General features: G+C 40.4%; 1 protein-coding gene across 12 annotated transcripts in view; it reads left to right on the forward strand.

Annotated features, from left to right (window-relative positions):
* The window catches only part of USH2A (usherin), a 374435-nt gene that overhangs the window by 330633 nt on the left and 20489 nt on the right, over positions 1-23313 (forward strand). For 11 of the 12 annotated variants that reach the window (XR_008429695.1, XR_008429696.1, XM_053936908.1 and 8 more), the window contains 3 exons: positions 11920-12147; positions 13064-14580; positions 15573-15891. Coding sequence is in view for 10 of the 12 variants with exons in the window: in XM_053936908.1 (XP_053792883.1) it covers positions 11920-12147; positions 13064-14580; positions 15573-15891 (2064 nt within the window). In the remaining 2 variants the exon portion in view is untranslated. The remainder of the gene's footprint in view (positions 1-11919; positions 12148-13063; positions 14581-15572; positions 15892-23313) is intronic. The other variant, XM_053936912.1, reaches the window with a different exon arrangement.

Genomic DNA, 23313 nt, shown 5'->3' on the forward strand with positions numbered 1-23313 from the left:
ACAACACCTTGACTTGCTTTGTTAACAAACCCCTGTATTGATATTTGGTTTTAGGGTATTAATGGAAATTTTAAACCACTTGAGTAACACTTTGTTCTTAAGTAACATGATCTCATACTGAAGATCATGTCCAACATGCTGGCCTGTGTGAGGAAATCAGGAGATCAGGAGGACGTTTGCTTCAGTATTAACTAAATAGACATTTGCTTCAGATTAACTAAAGCAAATCCCTGTTCTGGTTGGATGCCCTCTACATTCACCATGTAGTTTTGTTCTTCTGCTTATGAAGACCCTGATCCAGCATCCTTGAAAAGGCAAATGGAAGGTTACATTGATTTAGAAGTCTTTTGAGACTGCTGCAGTTCAACTTCTGAAGCTATGAATGGTTTCGTGTTTCGTTTTAAGAAACAAGAATGAGCAGATCTGTATGGTCTGATGCTGTGTGTTGATTAAAAATGTTGCTACTGCCTTTATTTCTCTTGGAGTCTTAAGTGAATTTAAGAAAAAAAATCACAGCTGTGAATGCTATATACTTTGGATGGCACATGTAGTCTGTCTGACAGTCTGTCTGTCTGTCATAAGAAAGAGTGTGGCTTCTCTGACAGGCCATTCAAAACAGAGGTTAAGCTTCACATCAGACTTTCTCTTTGGAGAGATGTCCTTCCTTCTGTGCAGAGTGTAGGGAGGAACTGAGGACAGTAGCTACACAAGGTTTGGGTCAGAATGTAGGAGAACATTGTGACTCTTTCCCATCCATAGTGCCTATCCTCATACTTGGGCACTTAAATACATTTGCAAGTCTGTCCCAAAATGACTAAATTGTAGTAATTTCTCTTTTGGATTGCTCATTTATAGCATGCACACATGCAGCTAATCAATAGATGAGACAATGAAACTATTGGATTTACAACTTAATATGCTGGGGTCGATAATGGGCTGTAAAGACATTTTCAATTCAGAAATCAGCACAGTATGTTCTTTACTAAGCTTACATGATCTATTTGAATTCTTCAAGTAACTTAAATATCCAAGGAAAATACAGAATCCAAACTTGTTATGCTTCAGTTTTCAAGTAATATTTCAGTATTTACATATTTAATCTTTTCCCTAACTAATCATTTGGCTGGTGAAAGCCACAAGCAGCTCAGACTTCTCTTTTGGCAGGAGCTTTGCACTGAGAAGCCCAACCCATAGTAGGAGGGACTAACGAAAGGACACGATGAAAGTCTCTGTTTTATTTAGGCGTTAACGTTTCAAAGTGAAGTTTAGCTAGCTGCTTTCCTTGTTCCCACTGCAGCAGACATAGCTGTCTGCTTTTCTGTGTATGTATATGAATTCAGTGTTCACCTGACAGCATAGAAAATGGGAATGGGCAGTCTGCAGACACAGCTTCATGTGCTGTGTCAAGGTGAGTTTCTTTCCAACAGTGTGCCCCGTAAGCTTAAAGTAGAGGGAATTGTACCCATGTGATCCTAGGAGGATCTGGATGTTCATCCATCCACTTTCATATTGGCTTACTTGGTTTCAAAACTTTAAATGTGAAAGCAGATTCTCTTCCAGTTACTCTACCAAACTCTATTACCACTCTTTTTTCTTGTGTTCTTTTTAAGCCTTTCCTCAATGTGGAGTTGGTTCCAAGCCTTCATATGGCAAGACACAGCTGTGGCAGCTAAGGGACACAGAAATACAGAACTTGTTCTTTATTGGACATTCTTATTTTCATCCACAGGGCAGTCCATGGCAGGTGCAATGGGAAAACAAGATTTATATTCCTTTTTACCATCCTTTTTACCATGGGGGCTTTTCAGTCTACTCATTAAGGCTCTCCACAAGCTCATACAACCAGCAGGGGTAGGGATCCCTTGTAGCAATCTCCTACTCAAAAACTAGGGGAACATCCCATACACATCTGGAAGGAAAGTGTCAGATCTCTGCTCAACCTCTCAGTATTTTGATGGGAAGCTGTGCTTTGCTGAGGAATATGTCCCTGAGTGTGCACCTAAATGTGTGTCTGATCAATACCCCCTGCTAATATTCAGAAAATAGGTTGAACTTCCCTCCAGGCACAGAAAAGAGAGAAGTCATCCCTCCCTGCATAAACACTGTGTGCTTCTGGCCTTCTGCTGGTGCCTGCTCTGTACAAAAAGGTGCAGAGTAAATCCCTTTTTCCTGGCTTATACTGGCATAATTGGACTGCACCTTTCCCAGATGGCTACCTGCATACTTTCCTTTACTTTCAGCCAGTCTCTTCTTGGAGAGCAGGTATCTTCATGTAGGAAGTGAAAAGCATTGAGGAAAGGAATGGAAAACCTGGTGAAGAAAAAAGCCTTTTGAGAGATTGGGCTTTGTACTTTTGGGGCCTTAATTTTTTTTAAATACCCAGTTCATTTTAAAGGGGACTTTCTAAGTTCAGTCACATACTCAGACTAAACTTTGGCCTTTATAATGTAGCTCCAAGTAAATTGTTTGTGCTTACCTTTTAATGTCTCTCAGAAGTTATTACATACAGAGCAGGCAAAGTTTGAATGAAGAGCTAGGACTGCTCAGTACAGGGCAGAGAAAAAGGAATAAAAAATAGGAAGTAAAAACCTTTTAGTCTCCTTTAAAATGCTGCTTTTATTTCCCATTGTGTTGGCAGAAAGCAGGGATTTAAAGCTGTGAATTGCCTGGAGGCTGTGCTATCTTCCTCTACTTAGCAGCAGTTAGAACTGCTCTCTTTTTGCATGTGTTGGGTGAGAGAGACAAGGACTCAGAATGATTGAGAAAAGGGAATAAACTAAGCTTGCATTTAACAATAATATGACACATCTATTGTACCTGTGTAAAATGGGATCTAAACCAATAACTATAGTTTCCTGAAGCTGCACACAGGAACAGAAGGGGATATCCTGAGACTTAATTAATTAATGTTTGTAACATGATGTGAGATCCTATGATGAAAAGTGATATATAACTGCAAAGTCCTGATTTTATGGAGCACAACTGACATTCAGTGGCATTTTCAAGGAATTTGATATGGGAGTTCCCCTGCAATCTGTGTTAAGATTCAGAGTGCCCTTGTACAAGTCCCCTTAAAGATTCTCTTCAAACTCTTTTTTTCTCTTTACCTTTCTCTTTCCATGTTATGGCTGTTGAGCTGTGCAAAGGCAAAAATTAAAAATAATTGCTTTCATAGAGGAAAACCAAGGAGTCTTTCCTCTCTGTCTTCAATTCGCCAAAATTACAGCCAAAGTCTCTTTTTCAAATTTTACAGAAAAGAGAAATTTTGAGATACTGCATCCCAGTCATTTTAAGATCAGATGGAAAAGGTTTTACAGTGTTCAGAGCTCCTATTCCTCACATTATCATACTTTATGTTATTTGGAAGGAGATGAAGAAGGCATCTCATGGCACACATATTTGAAGTCAAAAATGTAATAGGGGCAATGTGAATTCATGTAAAACAAAACTTCAGATGAAGCCAAAAGCCAAGCTATTTGATCATGACAAAAGCACATTCTTTTTGCAACAAAGTAAAACTGAGTGCCATAAGATACCTTGAGTTGAGAAGTTAATGGACATAAATTACCCATTTTTATGGATAACAAAAACATTCATGGTTTCATTACATTGGTTTATAAAACTCCTACCACTCTGGACATTATTAGGGGAAAAAAATTTAAAAAAAAATATGAGACTAAGAAGACTGATGTAGCAGTCCAGATTTTGTTTGTTCTGATTCTGGCCATCAGCCAAAATATCAAATGGAAAATACGGTTTGTAGCATTAGGAAAAAATATAACATTAACCCCCTAATGCTCCATATTAAGGATGTACCCCCTACCATTTGCAGGTTTGAGCCCTTAGGCTCTAGCTGCTGTTTGACAGCAGCAGTGTTATTTTTTTTTCCTCTTGCCATGTCTACAGACACTATGGAATAAATCCATGAGAGAAACCCCACTCCTAAATGTTAACAAATATTGGATAGAAAGTCACTGCTCGTCAGGAGCACTGCATGTAGTACTTATGTTAAACATAATCTTGAAGTTCAGCAGGACGAGTGCTCCATTAGTAACGAAGAGGCATAAACTCCAACCAGGCTTTGTGTGCTTGACTTTCCTAGCTTTTTACCTTCCCTGAAGATGTGTTTCTACCTCAGATTATAAAGCTCCACCTGAAAGATGCTTCATTCCTATTCCCTTTGTGACCAAGGCAAATTGCAAGTTCTGCACTACCTGGATGTGTTTATGCAGGTTCCCCATTACGTGTTGTGTGAGTTTGAAATGGCACACAAATCTCCCAGCTCAGTTCTATAGGGTTTGACATTGCTTTAATATCGTGCTGTATTTTACATACCATGAAGTCTTTGCTGATGAAGCTGCTCTCTCCTCTCTCACTCCCACCAGCTCTCCACAAAGCACGCCCCACTCAGCTAAAGATCAGGACATACATGATATGCATATTTTTCCAAAGGTGACACATAACTGTTTTATGTGATAAGATACTGTTATGTATCTTATGTTATGCTCTATTGTGTCTCAAACAGTACTATTTTTTTTCCTTCAGATGTAGCCTGTCCTATTTTGAAGAGTAACTTAGTCTAGGTGTTCATATTCAACATGATTATTGAATGCAAAAGTACCATTTGGGATAAGTGGTGAAGTCAGCTTTGAACTGAATAAACCCAAAGTTTATGGGAAACTGTCCCATCATCTATCCAGTTTATAAAAAGAGCTGCTACTTTCCTTCTACCTCACTTTCTAACTGACAGGAGTAATAAACATGGCTTAAAGTGGAAAAATATGGGGGGAAAAATAAGGTGAAAAACTATGGTTTATTATACACTAGGTCTTGTGAGTGTTGTTAGAGATAAAATATTAATGTTAGGAAAACATGTTGACATTGTCCTCTAGATAGTGCCTATAGTGGAATGTCATGTCATTGATATTTTGGTTTATTTGATTTATTTAGTCATGCAGAAAGAAAAATCTTTTTTTGGATTTCAGTATTTCTTTGTAGAAATTAGACAAATACAGATGGAAATAAATTTTTGAGAAGGTGCCATTCAGTGATGTTTGATGAATTTTAAAGAAATAATTATGAAAGAAAAGAGAAAATAATAGAAAAAGCAAAAAAGAGGAGAGGAGAGGAGAGGAGAGGAGAGGAGAGGAGAGGAGAGGAGAGGAGAGGAGAGGAGAGGAGAGGAGAGGAGAGGAGAGGAGAGGAGAGGAGAGGAGAGGAGAGGAGAGGAGAGGAGAGGAGAGGAGAGGAGAGGAGAGGAGAGGAGAGGAGAGGAGAGGAGAGGAGAGGAGAGGAGAGGAGAGGAGAGGAGAGGAGAGGAGAGGAGAGGAGAGGAGAGGAGAGGAGAGGAGAGGAGAGGAGAGGAGAGGAGAGGAGAGGAGAGGAGAGGAGAGGAGAGGAGAGGAGAGGAGAGGAGAGGAGAGGAGAGGAGAGGAGAGAGGAGAGGAGAGGAGAGGAGAGGAGAGGAGAGGAGAGGAGAGGAGAGGAGAGGAGAGGAGAGGAGAGGAGAGGAGAGGAGAGGAGAGGAGAGGAGAGGAGAGGAGAGGAGAGGAGAGGAGAGGAGAGGAGAGGAGAGGAGAGGAGAGGAGAGGAGAGGAGAGGAGAGGAGAGGAGAGGAGAGGAGAGGAGAGGAGAGGAGAGGAATCTCACTGAATAGCAATGTTGACTTTGCCCAAAGAGGTTTCTTTAAGGTTTTACCATCAAAAGTGCAGTTTCATTGGTGTTTTAAAAGTGTACTACTACCCAAAGGCCAACTTGATTTTATTTGATTTCTTTTTAATGTGCAATGCATACTAGTTTTCTTTGTGTTGCTTTGCTTTCAAGTCAAAGCTGGGGATTCAGATGCCTGGTGAGACTGCAGCAGGTCCCAGGTGTGCCAGGTGAGAAAACTGTGTACTGTGAAAATAAGCAGCAACTCCACGAGATAGAATCAGCTACATGCAATTCACATGCCCTGCCAGGAAGGAGGAAAATAAATTGCAATGTAGTCATTTTCTATCAGGTATTAATTGTTGTTATTTGCAGATTATTTTGAATTTAGATTACTGCTGTTTTTAAAGGTTTCTTCCTCGTACAGTCCACAAGCCCATGTAGGACAGTTGGCACAGGAAATGATTCAGTTATGTGGCAAGTGAAACAGGGTGTGCAGATCAGCGTTTTTATTAAAAATGCTGTTAGAGTGGTGCTATTAGGAAAATATGAGAACATTGGGTCGCAGAGGAGAGAAAAGTTGTGTTCTCTGGTGTTGATGGCAAAACTACAGTTTGTCTCAAAAATAAAATACAAGAACATTCTTAATGTTAAAGAAAAAGGAAACATTTTGCCAGGAATCTCAAGGAAAGAATATTTTTATGATTGTGTAATCAATGTTTGTGTTTTAATAAGAAGCTATTTTATGTGCTTTACTTTGTGGGCTGAATTTATTCTAATACATTTTTAAACTAAAATTTCCTATATTTATTTATAGAAAAGCAGACTCAAATATAATGAATTTTTGAATGTCATTTCCTAGCTACTGTAGAAGAAAAGACTGCATTGATCCATCTCAGGGCTGGGAAAGGAAGAGTGTCCTTTCATCCCAACAAAAGACAATTTGGATGAACATTCCCTAGGCAAAAATGTTTAAAAATTACTTCAGGTTTAATAAGGGACTATCTGGATTTATGAACTTAAAAATGTGATTTAAATATTTGTCTAGTTTTATTCTTTGGGGTTTTATTCACCATAAAAATTATTACCTGTGTATATTTTGCTGCTATTGAAAGCCTGTTGGGTCATATCAAATAATCAAGTCATTATTTAAAATTAAATATACATGTTGAAATGCAGTTTTAAAATTCTGAAATGGGATGCAAAGTTCTTAAAATGTAAAATTTGAAGAGTGAAATTAAAAAAAATTAATGAAAAATCTAACTTTTTTTATACAAATTGGAAGGAAAACAACTAGTGCACCATCAATTTCTTGTAAAAATGGAAATTCTGGTTACCTGTAGGCAAGATAATATCTGGTTAAATGAATAACATGTTGGTTTCTGTTTGACTAACCTTTAAGATTTTTCAGTACTACCATGGGAATAATTTATATTCCAGTCTGCACTGCTACAGGAATAGACTCATAGATTACTTGTGTATCCATAAGTTATATCCTTGTGAATCTGAGCATAAGGCTTTAGGAATAGAGTAGATTTTTTAAATGGAAAAGACACAGTGTGCATGATATAAGGCCGAAAAGGAAGGCAGCCCAAAGGACGAGTTAGTGTTTGCATGTGAATTTGAGCTCAGTGTAATGTTTAGAGTGAAGGCAGGGGCTAAGAATAGTCTGGGAGATAAGACTGAACATCAGAGTCAAGGTAGAAGTGCTCCCAGTGTTTTGCAGAAAATAGCAAAGAGTCTGGATTAGACAGGGGGCTGGATAAGATAATAATGACAAAGGTGAGGATAAACTGAGTATCCTTATAAACTCCCAAGCATTCTCCCTTGCTTCTGTCACGTGTGGAGGAATCTGTTTTACTTCCTTGATGGAGAATTTGAAAATTTTAATCAGACAATGGTTGGATTGATGTTCTGGCTGTCAGGAGACCATAGCTTTCTCCTCCCTTGTCCAGGGAGAGTTTCCTGTCTCTGCCTCTAGACAAGGGGATGTTCTACTGAACAGCCTTCCCATTGTTTATGCGCATGGGTTATGAAAGAGCTGGTTTGGATCCCTGTGCCACCGCTACAATTAGCAGTGTGAGAGTGTCTGATGCCACTGGGTTTAGTTAGAGGCTACAGAAAGAATGAGCTAGCTTTTTATTCAGCTATTCAAGATACCTGCCAAGTTGAGATTATGGTACAAAGAGAAGATAGGGAGGGAGAAGAAACCAGAGCCGAACCTTAACATGACCGGTGATGACTTGCTGAGCTTTGATGATTACCCCTGAAGAAGGGACAGATACTCAAACTGCCTGTTGGGCAGCTCTTCAGTGGTTCAGAGATCTTCTGATGTGTCTGTTACAGTTTGAACTCATTCCCTGAGACCTAGGCAACTGGGTAAGCTGACCTGCCTTGAAAGAAGAGGAAAAACCTAGAGTGACACCCCTGGAAGTGCTGCTTCATCAGATCGATAGATTCAAAGATGACTAGGTTGTGTAGTTGTATACAGTTTAAACATTTGTGCAGGGAGTCCACCCGTGCAGAGTATTATTGACAGCTACAGATCAATGCTAATTTTTGATCATTTTCAACCTACAAAGACCTCTTGACCCTGTTGCCACCTTAGGAGCACTTCAAGTAGTCAAAAGCAATCACAGTAGGCAGTGTAAAATCATCAGACCCTTGAAGGCTGCACAGCCTTGCCCGTGCCTGGAGGAGGACCAAGAGGTAGCAAGGAAGGCAGGCACCTTGCATTATGGATGCTACTGCCTTTGAATGGCATGAAAGACTATGCTAATTTGTTTCCAGACTTTAAGTGACTTCTGTGTTCATGAATTAAAAAATAAACAAACAAAAAAGGCAATCTGAAGCAAATCTTGACAAATGCATTATTCATGATTCATGTTCTCTCGTATTATGTTTGGAAAAATGTGTTAAAACAAGGTTTTATTTTAAATAACTTTTATCCTAATTTACAGTGAGAAGAGTGGAATTAGTGGAGGAGTGTATTTGTTGCTGTTAACAGCTTGTGCTGCCACTGGCAGCATATGAAGCACTTTACAGGGCAAAACCAAAGGTCCTGCCTGGTATAGTGGTGGTGCTGCTAGAGCTGTACCAGGGGAGGAGACCAGGCTGCCAAAAGCAAGGACTGTGCCAAAGGCTGAGCTCTGGGCTACAGGATGTGATCAGGTCACAGTGGCTTGTCACAACCTCCCTCCTCTGTCTGGTGTCCATTTCTGTAATGTTTACATGGAAAGAATGAAAGGGCCACAGAGGAGAAATGTGAGATTATACACACTTAAATGTTTGCTGGAATATTCTTAATTTAATGACTGATGGAGTGTGAATGCTTCACAGTTAGGGACAGAGAAAGGAGGGCATGGGCTTGAAGTCCATTGGATTTCATGGTCAGCCAGTCTACGAACATCTTAATGTTCACATTAAAATTTTATTTTGTTGGTTTTCTTTTAATGGTGAATGAAATCTGGACTGTTTAGCACGTGTAAACATGGGAAATATGAGTTTATGTCTTTGCAGAGGAAGACTGGGAGAATATTCCAGTCTTCCAGAATATTCCAGATTTTGTTCTTGTGCCTGTTTAAGGCTGTCGCTGTCCACTGAAGCCAAAGTTACAGTGCTATCAGTACAAGGTATATTTTACAATTTAGATTTGACCATTCCAGCAGGACAGTATTTCTAGGCTGAAAATGTCATGGGAGGACATAAAGAGATTCTTAAAATGAATCACCGAGTCTGCCATCCATACTCTTTCCAGCATCAGCCTTTGAGCTGAGCAAATTCACAGCTGGCAATGGCAGCAGTGCAGGGGGAGAAAGTGTGGCTCTGTATTCTGGGAGTACGTCCCCTGAGCTTACTTCAAAACCAAACAAAACAAAAATACATGTAAACCGTTTGCTCTTCAAGAAGTATCTGTAGGAGCCAGGGATAAAAGTCATCCCTGGAAGGAATGGTTTAGCAGTCTCCAGAGAACATGATGAACTGCAGGCAAGGAAATCCCTCCATCCTTGTTTCATTTCAAAGTGTAGTGAGGATTGTAAATAATTAAATCTTGGGGTTTACTGGGAAAATGGTAGAGGGTGATGAAAAATATGCCAGTTTTCTGTTTAAAGATATAAATCTAGTGTTTTGTAGCATTGCTGTCAAAAAAACTCACCCAATGATGCAGCTAATTAAAAAGCAGAGCCTTTGCTTTTTGTCTGATGTTTTTAATAATGTGTTTGTACCTTCAGAGAGCCTCTGTGTAGCAGTTCAGGGGCAGTAATTTAATGCTGTGTGCTCCCTTCCTCCCATCCCCATCCCCGAACCACAGAATGTAAATTTTAGGCTTTTAAAAGTTCTGTTTTGAAAACCTAATAGATAACTGTCCTCATAAAAACTATTAATACAGACTACATCCAATTGTAAAGCTAATTTTAATCATGTTTGGTGCCAACATAATTTCTGATGCCAGATTTTTATGCTAAGCATGAGCCTCGATTTAAACATGGTTCTTTAACCTGCAGTTCATAATTTTGCAGTCGGTTGTGTAGGTTTTTTGGCTATGGCAGTTTAAATGCTTCCACTTTCAAGATCTAAGCCATAAATGTTTATTAAAAGAATCTATAATGAAATCAGGTTTGTTATTTTTTTAATGGCTGCCTTGAGTATGTTGGATGACTGAACGCATGTTGTTAATCATTAAGTACTCATGTTACAAAAAGTGTTTGATAGTATTGCCATCTAGGGGCTGAATGAAATTCTCCATATCGAAATAAACTGTAATTGAACAGGTGCTGCTATTGACAATATACATATGTTTTTGCTTTATAGCCCACATGCTTTCCATGTTTCTTATGACAAAAGATATCTCTAAATGTCCCACAGCAGCCAGAGCTTTTTTATATATAATCTGTTCGAGGTGATTGCTATTTGCATTTCAGCTTATGCTTTTTTGGCAGTGATGACTGGGAATTCCTAACAAAGAATTATACTTTTTTGCATTATTAATCTTGCTAGTGTTTGCCCTGTTTAACAGAAAAAAGGAATCATTTATCAGAAAAGTATGTTTATAATCTGTACTTGTGGCATCTTCAGATTTAATATTCATAATGGTCATTCAAATGCTGTGCTATATTTATCTAAAAGACTAACTCATTGTTTTGAGGAAATAACTATTTAAATATTTATGATCTAACTTTTAATATTTAAAAAAAGAAATTAATATTTCTTTAAAATTTGTTTCTGAGTCTGATAGCTTAACAAATGTTTAAATATTAAACAATTGGAAATGTTAGCATTTAGCAACTTAATATGACTTACTGACACAGGGAAATTGACTTCAGCTCTTTCTATCACATGAAGGCAACTGAATTCCTGCACTCCCTTTCTTGTGGTCTATATAATTCATGCCAAAGTACGGCTAAAATTGAGATTAAAGATATCAGTGATCAGCTGAACTCCTTTTGTGTTTGCTGCTCTGATCCGACACATCTGCACAATCTCCTACTGGAACGTGTTACTCCTCTTCTTTGCTGGTCACTGTGCCTTTTGTGACTATTCAAAATACTTCAATGGCTGTTTTGCCTTCCTGCCTAGATCAGATTTTGTGCTGAGGCTCTCCTTGCCTGAGCAGTGTCAGGTCTGTTTCAGATGTTTGGGGTGAGCTGGGATGCAAGTGGCTCCTCCTGGCCTTGGCTGATGTCCATCAGCCTGCATCCCCACCATACCCCTCTGCTGAGCTGTGCTCTGGTTTGGCAGCAGGTCAGCCCCGGTCCTTGCAGCCCTGGCTGAGCCTGGTGGGATTCACAAATTGTTTATCCGATTACCATGGCCTGAGTAGCTAGAATAGGACAGCATGCCTATGAAATGTCACATGTACACACAAGATGTGTAAGATTTCTGTAGAGGCAGGCATTACTTGTGTACCACAGGTTTTTACGAGCTTGAGTCCAATTCCAGGAAGCTTCATCCTCACTGAGCAAACTCAGACACATGCTGAATGACCTGTAAGTTGTGTCCTAGCTGAGGTTCAGACTGTGGAGGACTCCCATGGAATTCACTCCAAAGGCTCCATCATAATGATAGATAATTTTTTTAAACTATAAGAATTTCTTTTTGAGGCTCAATCATAGAAAAACACACACAAAAAAAAAATCCTAGTAACCAGATGGGGTATTCTGCAAAGCAGTCAGAAGTGACCCAGAGCTGAGGCCTCATTTTCCAAGTGACATAAACCACAGATGCTGATTACTTTTTTAACTAACTCAAACATCTGTATTCTTGCTTCAGGGAACAAAGCATCAGGCTCATTTATTTGGATTGAAACCTTTCACAACATATAATATTCATGTCGTAGCTGTAAACAATGCCGGGCAGGTTTCAAGCCCCTGGACATCTGTGCGTACTTTGGAAGCTTCACCCAGTGGCCTGAGCAACTTCACTGTGGAAAAGAAAGAAAATGGCAGGGCTCTGCTGCTAAAATGGTCAGAGCCCTCCCAACCCAATGGCATGATTAAGGTAATATTCATCTTGACAGTTCACTTGATTTAAAAACAGAAGGGAAATGCTGAATATCAAATTAAAACCTTTTTTTTTGCTGAAAATTACTCAATCTAATGCATTATAGTTTAAAAAAATATGGAAGTCCTGTATAAGCCCAAGACACTCTGTGAGTTCTCTATGCTTGTCATTATATTAAAATGAATAATAACATTCTTGTGCAACTCTGTGACTGTAAATTTTCATTTACACTGAACCAAATTGTTCATTTAATACATAGAAAGCTGCATATGAAAGCTCATAATCTTACTCATCATGAAATTGGACATGACCAAAATGTGTTTGTAGAAAACCTGAGTTTAATAGAATATTGTTCTGAAATTTGAGATGTCTTTTAGCTCAATGGTTTCAACTGAGTGTAAACTTTACCTGCAGGGTTTGCAACTAGATGGGTTTATCTGGAGGGTTTTTTCCCTTAAGTGATATTCTTTAGAGCTAGTCTGTGAGAAGCTTTCTGCTGGCCTGTGAGAGCCTTGCAATGAAACTTGATAGCAATCAAATATAATGAAAACTGTCACTAAGTGATTTATTACTGCATTCAAAATGAAAAAAAATGAAAATTGGATCAAAACATTCCTTTTGTATCCATGATCTGTTTGTGAGCTGATTGTTACTAGCAAGAATAAGTTTCTGAATCATTGGTTAATAGTCCTTACCCTATTGCAAAGATTAAGGGTCTCGTCTACTGGTTATTAACAAAAATTGTTTTCCTTTTATCCTTTTATCCTGGCTTCCTTCCTTCCTTCCTTCCTTCCTTCCTTCCTTCCTTCCTGCCTTCCTGCCTTCCTGCCTGCCTGCCTTCCTGCCTGCCTTCCTGCCTTCCTTCCTGCCTTCCCTGCCTTCCTTTCTTTCTTTTTCTTCCTTAATTCACCAGACCTACAATGTTTTCAGTGATGACCACCTGGAGTACAGCGGTTTGTCTCGCCAGTTCCTCTTCCGGCGCCTCGAGCCGTACACCCTGTACACACTTGTGCTGGAGGCATGCAATGCAGCAGGCTGCACTCGCTCTCCACCCCAGCCACTCTGGACAGATGAAGCTCCCCCAGTGTCCCAGATGGCACCTGTAATCCAGGCAGTGAATGCCACCAACGTTGAACTGAGCTGGTTGCAGCCAATTAATCCAAATGGAAAAATAATTCGCTATGAAGTTATTCACAGACACACAGAACAGACTGTTGCAGGGCATGGAGCAACAACAGAAGATGAGAAAATTGTTTTCACAGAATATAACACTGAAAGCAATACATTCACCTATAATGATAAAAGATTACAGCCGTGGACAAGGTATGAATATAAAATACGCACCTGGAATGCAGCAGGCTACGCTGACAGCTCCTGGACAGTGGCAGAGACTAGTCAAACTGCCCCAAAAGGTCTCGCTGCCCCCAGTTTATCTGTGGTGTCAGCCAACCCCCATAAAGTGCTCATATCCTGGACACCCCCGGCACAGCCCAATGGCATTCTCCAGTCATACAGGCTGCTGAAGAATGATGTTCTTTATCCTTTCAGCTTTGACGCTGCTACTCTCAGCTACATAGATGAGGACTTGCTGCCCTACACGGTGTACAGCTATGCAGTGGTTGCCTGTACCATGGGGGGCTGCTCTACCAGTGAGCCAGCTGCAATACGGACACTGGAAGCAGCTCCTGCCTTGGTGGATCCCCCATCTCTGCAGGCTGTCAGTGCCACTCAAATCAGCGCATCCTGGGCACCTCCCCAAATACAAAATGGAGATATCACCAAGTACATATTGAAATTAGGCAATGAAGAGTATTATCCGGGCAACAGTTTGCAGATGCTGGTCTCTAACTTGCAGCCTTACACGCAGTATGATTTTGCATTGGTCGCCTGTACTGCTGGGGGCTGCACCTCTAGCACATCCCAGTCTGTGATGACCATGGAGGCTCCACCATTAAATATGGAAGCTCCCAGGCTGCTGGTCATGGGCTCGGAGTCAATTGAAATCACATGGAAACTCCCAGATAAGCCCAATGGCAAAATCACAAGCTATGACCTAAGGAGGGATGGTGTGCTTGTTTACTCTGGTCTGGAAACCCGGTATCTTGATTTCACCCTAATGCCAGGCATGGAGTACAGCTACACTGTGACAGCAAATAACAGCCAGGGTAGCATCACCAGTCCCTCAGCTCAGATAAAAACCAACCCCTCTGCTCCATCTGGGATGTTGCCTCCTAGGTTGCAGGCATGGTCTTCAAGTGAGATTTTGGTGGCCTGGGATCCGCCTATCAAAGTAAATGGAGACATTAGAAACTACACAATCTCACTCCACAAGCCTGGTGAAACGGGAAAGAAGACTTTTGATTTTGATGCATCCCATGTTTCCTTTCTGAGACGGTCATACATAGTGACACAGCTACAGCCCTACAGCAGGTAAGTCTAGAAGAACCCATTTGTTGAATAAATGTTGTGGGGTGGTGCAGTGGGCTGACAGGCAGCTCAGCCATCTTGTTTAAACAGATAGTCAGACCCATGGGGTTGTTTGCTAAAAAGCAAATAATAAAACAAGGATTTTTTTTCTTTTAAATTTATAGTAACACCAGCTTTATATCATCTTGATGAAGTGCATAGTGTTGACTTAGATTGTAAGTAATAGAAGGGGTAATTCAGCACTCTGCTATAGGCTCCAAAACCTGCAATCTTCTACTGGTGTATCATTCACATGGTGTCTGCTATGGAGAATAAATAGGGCTTTAGTTGACAAAATTCAGGGTGGGGAGGCCAAACTCACAGTAGCTGGCCCATTCACAGGGTACCTGTGGTGAAATTAATGGAACATGTTTGAACCCTCGAGCTGGAAACATGTGATTTGTGATTAAGTGAAAGCTAAAACTTAAGAGAGGGTACCAGACTCTGCTACAGAAATGCACTTGATTCTGAAGTAATATCTTCCCCACTAATTCTTGATTATTTACCTGACCTTTCCTTATATATTTGTGTAGGCATAATTTGTGTGTGTTACATGGTTGATAAGTTTGTCTACTATTTACATATAACTAATCTAAATCCAAAGAGAGTAATAGAGGAGCTCTACAGCTCTCAAATGACATCCAAATAATCTCTTACAATGCATCATCATTTTAATTTATGTCATCAAAATCAAAATTATTTTGATCACTTGACTCCTGCAGATGTTAACTGCTCTGAAAAAAAACAAACCACACCCAAATAAAAATACAGAAGACGGTGTTCTTCCTCTTTGCTACACAGGGCACAGCACATAATCCCTGTGTTCATGCAAATTGCGTGCCTATTAAAAATTCCAAAGACCGGGAGAAATTAAGAAATCCGCCTGATCTCACGCACGGTTTATATTTGTATCTGCAGCGTTTTAATCACCTTGCTCCTGCTTTGTGTTCCCGAAGGTACGAAGTCCAGCTCCAAGCCTGCACGGAGCTGGGCTGTGCCTCCAGTGAGTGGGCATCGGCGCAGACGCTGGAGGCGCCGCCGGCAGCGCAGCCGGCCCCTCTCATTGAAATACAAACAGCCGGCGGCTTCCAGTCGACTGCTTCCATCCTGTGGACCGGCCCGAAGCAGCCAAACGGGAAGATTTTATACTATGAACTTTACAGGAGGCGAACAACTCAAACCCACATAAATTTAGACCTCTCGCTCGTTTACAATGGTTCTTCAACCTCCTTCAAAGATGACAAGTTGCTGCCTTACACAGAGTACGAATATCAGGTGGGAATTGAAGCTATTTAGCAGCTCTGATTATGATTTCAGTACACTTTGAGAACCTTACTTTACACTTACAATGAACATACACATCTAAATTCTAATGTTAATAGCTTTGTGAAACCCGAATTATTATTGTGAATGTATTTTAAAGACTTGAGAAGCTGAAAATAATTCCATACAAGCAATATATTCATTCAGCATTTGTTTAGCTTAGTAGTAGGTGCCTGTTTATCTTATATGTTGAATGTTTGTGTACCGTCCAGAGCCTCTGCAAGTCTCTGTTATGGGAAATTCTAGTTCTTAACAGGCAGCTTTTTTCCCCCATTATTTTTTCTTTCTTTTTCCATTATCCCCCAATCTTTTATGAATTAATTTTTAATTTAGATCTTATATTAATTTTAGATCTCAGAGCAGTTTACATCTAGAGGGACTGTTTTCTCTTTAAATTAGTCATTAGACTGACAAGCACATTTTTGGTGGTTCAAAAGTGAATTTGCTGTTGATGGTTGGTGTTCTCATTTTGTTTAATAGATACCTGAAAGAGTGCATTCCACCTCTTGAGCAAGGTGGAGCAATCTTTCTTTTACAGGCTCATTGGCTTTATAGGATCACAAGATAATTCAGGTTGGAAGAGCTCTCAGGAGGCTATCCAGCCCAACTTTCTGCCCAAAGCAGGGGCAGTAAAGAGGTCAGATGAGGTTTTGCAGGGCTTCATCCAGGGCTTTATCTTGAAAACCTTTGGGGAGAAGATGGTAAGCTTACAGACAGTCGGCTCCACTGCCTGACTGTCCTCATTGCAAAAAAGTTTTTTTGTTATGTTCAGTCTGAACCTTTTTTGCTTGAACTTACACCTGTTTTCTCTTGTCCCCTCCCAACATATACCACAGTAAAGAAACAGACTCCCCCCCATCATTAGCCTGCTGGGCAACTGCAGTCAAGTCCCTCCAAAGCCATCTCTTCCCCAAGCTGAGCAAGCCCAAGTCCCACAGGTTTTTCTTTACAGAGAACTTTTCCAACCCCCTGATTACCTTGATGGACTTCTACTGAGCTCATTCCAATTTATCAATATCTTTCTGTTATTTGGGGCCAAAACAAAATAGATACTAAATAAAGGCAGGTAATCACTTCCTTTAATTGTCTGGCTGTGCTGTTGTGGAACAGCTCAGGATGCTGGCCATCTTTGCTGCCAGATGACTCTACTGGCTCTACTTCAGCTTTCTACCTTTAGGTCCTTTGAAGCAGAGGTGCTCCCTGGTTGGTCAGTAATGCTGACTGTGTGATACTGCAAGAAGTTATCCTTCCCCAGGAGCAGGACTTTGCATCTGTCTTGCTGAAATTCCCATTCTCTAGGGCCTTCTGACTGGCAGATCGGTCCTTCAGTATATCAACTGGTCCCTCTAGTTTGGTGTCATCTGCAAGTTTAATGAGAGCACACTGTATAGGTCAGGTTCTTTGGTAGCTCTGCTCCACTGCTATTGCTTTCTCCTTTTAACTAGCCAGAAACCATGAAGAATTAAACATAAAAATTTGTTTTATCACATTTGTCTCTCCAGCTGCTGCATGCACAAGTGTCGTAAACTCATTAAGTCATGCAGTTTGGAAGGAACATCCAGAAGGCATCCAGCCCAACTCCCTGCTTGAGGCAGGTCCAAATAGACCAGGCTCTCAGGGCTGTGTCCAGCTGAGTTTTGTATCAAGTTCTCCATCCTTGCAGATGCAAGGATAGAGATTGTATAGCCTGTATCAGCAGAACTATTGTTAGACCAGATTTCCTTGCTGCTTTAGGCAGGATCTGTGGGGAATGTGAATTCAAGCCCAGATGGGTCTAAGTAGACAGCAAGCATTGCTGTCCATCCAAACCATACTTGTTAGGAATCTTTCTTAGATGAAGAAAAACTTTCCAAGCTGGACATTGTAGATATTGGCTGTGGGATGTTCTCAGCTGGGCTAACTTTTAATTATCTCAGTCAGAAGCTGTTCTTTGGGAAGTGAGTACCACAGAGACTTTTTTCAGCCAACATCTTTAACGACTTAGCAGTGACAGATTAAAAAAAACAACCTCTTGATTGGATTCCTGAGCTTTATTGTGCTGTATTCAAGACTTGCTTTTTATCTTGGTTCTGCTCCATAACCAGGCTGAGCTTTTGATTGGAACTCTAAATAATTTTTGTTATTTTTCACCAGTGGCCATTTATTTCACCATGAGAAGTTTTTCAATGCATGTGTTTTGTCTTCTGCTTAAGTCACTTGCAGCAGTCCTCTGGGATGTATTCTGAGTTTCTCCATTGTTGACAATTTATATCTTGCCTGTGAGACAAGTTATTCATAAGTACAGGGCTTGGCTTTTGCTATTATGCTGATGAAACCCAGATTTATATTTCACTTAAACTGGATATTGATTCTCCTGTCTCTGTATTTGAGGCTTGTTTGCTGGACATAAAACTTTAAATGCAACTGAATTTCCTCCAGCAGAATGCAGATAAAATCGAAGTGCTGTGATGGGACTCTCTCCAGCATTTTGGAGATATTGAGATTTAGTTCAATGCTCTAATAGCTTATTTGGACCTGAAATCAGGACTTTTGAATCTGGGCTTCTTGGGAGTTTTTTTCATTGGGTTTCGTTGGTTTGTTTTGTTGGTTTTTAATTAGTTTGTTTTCCTGGAAACTTCAACTGAATATCAGGTTTTATAAAACCAGGTGCAAAAGTTGCACTTCAGAAATGATGACGTGAATTTAGAAGCTCATGCTGACAAAAGGGACTATGCCCCCAAAATGCTTAGGTCATTATTCTTTAAGGAAGCACATTTATACTTGAAAGTGCCAATTCTGCATGAGCGTATTAGCACCTGCTAGTTTGCAGTGGGTTTTCAAGTGGCATATAGTGCCAATTTCCATACTCCAAAACACTTAGATCTTTGAAACTCCCTCTGTTGGTCTAGTTGTACATTTAGATACTTGCATTTTCTAGAGCATCTTCTAGGTATTCGTTGGAATTCTGCCTGGTATCTCCAACTCTATTAACCATATACTATTGCATGAGCTGAAAATCCCCCTGATTTAAACAAACACTACTCATGAGGACAAATGAGTTTGCAAGCGCAATCCTTTGTTTCCTGGAATATTTCTGAAACAGAGCGTGTAGGCCCTCCTTGGGAATCATTGGAAGTGGTGTGCAATGTTACCATATAGCAGCCTATAGAGTAAAACTTGTTTTTCTCAGCTAAGGGAAGGCCCTTCTGAGCAGAGACTTGTGGCATTTAGTGCAAAGCAGAGCTGTCACAGTATGGTGTGATTTCCATGCAAATGCAGTATCACTCCTCCACAATTACACTTAATTGTGTTCTTAAAACTGCTTCTTTAGATTAATGGCTTAATGTCTTCCTGGTTTAGGACACATCCTTATTTCTATTTGGCAGGCACAGAACATGTAAAAGACAGAAAATTACAATTGTCCCTCTTCAGAAAGGTTTATGGCTCCCTGCAGAGGTTTATTCTCCAAGAGGACTATTCAATGCACCAAGACAGGGTCTGCAGTGCTGGAGCTGTCTGCCTCTGACCACTGTAAGAGGCACAGCATCCCTCCTGTGTGTGGAGAGTCCTTCTCACCCTCTTGTTACTGCAGCCAACTGAAGGGTCTAGGAAATACACACAGGGTAAATATGTATTGGGTCCTCTCAAAGAGAAAACTAATAATATTCTGACTTTGGAGAGATAAAGAAAAAAAAGTGAGTACAAAGTCATGAAGACTAAGAAAGGACCAACTACATGGGGAGTAGAATATGTTGGCCCTACTGGTCACTTTCCAATGCCAGGAAGGACACTTGGTTCACCAGCCCGTCTGTCACCTTGTTGGCTGAGCTCCAGCTTGTGCTGATTAGTTACTGACAAACGGGTCAATGACTTCTGCAGTTTTAAATCATGTAAAACCAGTTTCATAGTTGACCAGTGATGGATAGTTACCCATTTGTAATATCCCTCATATCTGGCTCCTCTTCATTCTTTCAGTTCCCCATTTCTTCCCATCTCTCTGACAGAAAGATGCACTGCAAGGCAGTGACATTTTAAAAAAGTAGTTCTTTCTTCCATTCCCTTCTTGTTATTTTGTTTGTTTTTTCATATGAGGTTTCTGCTTCCAATTAAAGAGAATTTCTCATACTACATCTGCATTAGACTACCATGCTTGACCTCAGCTTCTGAAAAGTAAAGTAGACATAAGCATGTTGTTTCACTGATGCAATGATGATACCTACCCTAGATAATCTTTTGCAGAATGAGATACTTCCTGTCTTCTAGTAGAAGCAAAAAGGGCCATTTGAAACCACGTGATTTTCCTCATTAAGCCCCACCTCAGGCAGGGTGTTTCTCTTGTCAACACAATCTTAAATTCAAGTGTGTTGATGCAACAAAATCTTATTTTTTTTTTCATTAAATTAAATATGAATATTAGACTGGATTTGTTGGCATCCAGATTTACCAGTGAGACTCTTACAGTGCCACTCTTGCAAGACCCTTCTCAGTAAATTGTGATTCCAACATATTCAAAATCATGGCAAGCTATCCTTTAAAAAGACATTAGTGTGAATACAAGGGGAAAATATACTCCAGGGCTGTAGATGATTCCTTGATAAGATTTCCTTGATTGTATCTTTTTATTTATGAGGCATAATTTATGACTGCTGAAAAGCAAACTAAAATGAGTGATGACTAACTGCAGCCAAAGTAATAAATCAGAAGCAAAGAAAGAAGTGGTGATTTTGATCGAATCTATTGTATTAGCTGTTGCCCTTAGCCATTACAGGTATTGGAAAGACGTTTTAATATCTGCTTATCTCTCTCATGGGAACTTGGTAACTATCTCATTATATACCCATAGGAAACAAATTATTTAATTTTCTATCTTTTAGAATTAAACCTTTTTACATCTCTCATTAATTACTGGCATTATCCTGTGTTATATGGAATGAGTTTCCTTTAAAATTTGGTAATTTTATTTAAGTCCCAAAGTTTTTGCCTATTGTCTTTCCCTTTTCCAGAATGGGTTTAGTAGTTTTATTATTAGCATCAGTGAAGATGAATAGCAATGTTAAGAGGCTCTAATTAACAAAGTACTAGAAGTGTGGACCTGAAATCTATCCCCGTTGTATGTTTATGACCTCCATAAGGAGAGTAACAATGTTGAAGAGGAAAAAGTATGGGGCAATCTGAGAAGGGGCAATCAGGAAGCATACATTGATTACTACCTTCTGGTACTCCTGTTCATGAATGGATGTGAGTTTCTTTCCCTTGCCTTTGCTCTGTCCACCATAAACTGCACCCACTTTTTAAACTTTCTGCTTTGCTAATACCTGCCTGATACTGAAGTGCCCAGATGTGAATACGTTATCCTAATGCTGAGTGCTAGATTTTGGTAGATAAGCTTTGTGTTCTGAGCTTTGCTGACATCACATAAGTAACTCCAAATTAGCCAGCCAGTACAACAATCAGTTCACAAAGACTTCTGAAGGATGCTGCAATTGATGAGGAGAGGGAGGTTCTTCAGTTTTCTTTAATTTCAGCCAGCCAAGATTGTGGTCTCTTCAATTGTCTTGAAGGTTGCTGTTTGAACATAACCAAAAACTGAGGGCTGCATTTCTGACTTTGATGATGTCAGATCTTATATGACCCTAAAATATCTTACTATATTGGAAAATAATTACACTGTGAAAATTCTGCATTTATGTAAGTGTAGGGTTAGAACTTGAGCAAATCTAAGTCAAGAAATCCATAGCAAAGTCTCAAAGTAGTGCTGGGTCTTTGAGGTCTTCATGAAACAGCTTTAGAAAGAGAGGAGCAGTACAAACTGCTCTGCTACCATTTGTCTCTCATGGCATGTGTCAAATGGTGCCCACATTGAATACTTTTTGGAAAGACCAGCAACCACAGGTGTGTAGAGTCTGCATACCATAAGAGCAGAGATCCAAGTTGTACATGACTCTAACACACAGAAGTAGAGTTACATGCATGTGTAAAAGGGCTGGCTTGGTCTGACCTTGTGGTTCACCAGAACCTACAGTCCTCCATAACTCCCTACAGCTCTGAGCAGTACTCAAAGCCAAGGAGAGGTGGTGATTTACTAAGGAGACTTTTTCTAAGCAAAAGGCTGTTTTCTGAGTGTCTGAAGGAACTTGGTGCAAGCTGCTGACACATTCAGAGCTGAGATCTTGTCCCTCACAGAGACACCTGTGATGGACTGCAGACTAAGCGCAGTGCAAAGTGGCACAAGGCACAGTGCCTGTTGGACATGGAGGGAGCCAGAATCCACTGCTGGCTGGTAATCAGCTCTTTGGCTTGCTCTCTTGCAAGCAGGAAGGGTGAGAAGCATCTGGCTTCTGTGCTGTGCAGAGTATGCTAGCTCTTCCTGACCTGGGAAGCCAGGAGCAGTTCAGGACTGCTGCCTTCATTGCGGCGAGCTGCCCCCAGCACCCTTCTGCCTCGTGAGATCTCTGCAGTAAGGGACAGTTTCACATTCTCCACAGGCTGTTCACTGCCTGAGGGTCCCCTTTGCAGGAGTTGGAGTTCAAAACAAAGCTTCCTTGCTACAGATTTGGGGTTTCAAAAGTGTTGCAGCAGATGAATCTGTGTGGTTCAGAGGTGGAAGTCATCTCATGGGCTTCTCCCACTGTCAGCATCTACAGTAACATGATTATTCAGTATCTGTGCCCATGGTGATTTTGGTCCCCTTGTTTCTGCCCTTATGGCAGAAGTTGTTAGCTCTACTAAGCCTGAACAAGCTCACCGTGGTAAGGTGACTCTTCTCAGAACGTCCCATCCTGCTTCTCATAAGTTTTGCCCCTTCTTGCTATGCCAATGAACCTTGAGGTTGTCCTGTGATCATTTTGAGTGAGTGATCACAGGTTTCTTCCAGGAACAGGGATCTGTGAAGGCTCAATTTATGATGGAAAAAGAGAAGCTTAGTTACCTGTAACTGGAATTCTTCAGTTCTCTGAATAGACACTCTCCAGAGAGTTTCCTCCCCTCTCTTCTCTCTCTGGCTCCACTTCAAAGTGCAGTCTGAACCAGGGGTCAGCAGATTGATAAAACATTAATTAGTAACCCTTGGTATCTGATTTCAGAGCCCTCCCCTGGTTCTTTTGGGACAGAGCAGCCATTAACAACAACACATCTTTTGTCAGGGTGCTGAGCCATGTACCATGATGTCAGACTTAATGCTTTTTGAGGCAGAATATTCAGAAAGTCGAGATATAACAAACTTTTCTTGGCTTTCTCCTCTTTGTGTTTTGTCATTTAATACATCCCTAAGATGTGATTGCTTCTTGTTTGCTCCATATTCCCATGAGGTCTTTCACAACTGTAAGAAGGTAATACTGCAGCCTATTAGGGTCTTTATGTTTCTATATTAATGTGATTAAATATTTTTGGTGCTGA

This window comes from Vidua chalybeata, chromosome 3, assembly GCF_026979565.1.
Source record: "Vidua chalybeata isolate OUT-0048 chromosome 3, bVidCha1 merged haplotype, whole genome shotgun sequence".
In the NCBI taxonomy this organism is placed as follows: domain Eukaryota; kingdom Metazoa; phylum Chordata; class Aves; order Passeriformes; family Viduidae; genus Vidua; species Vidua chalybeata.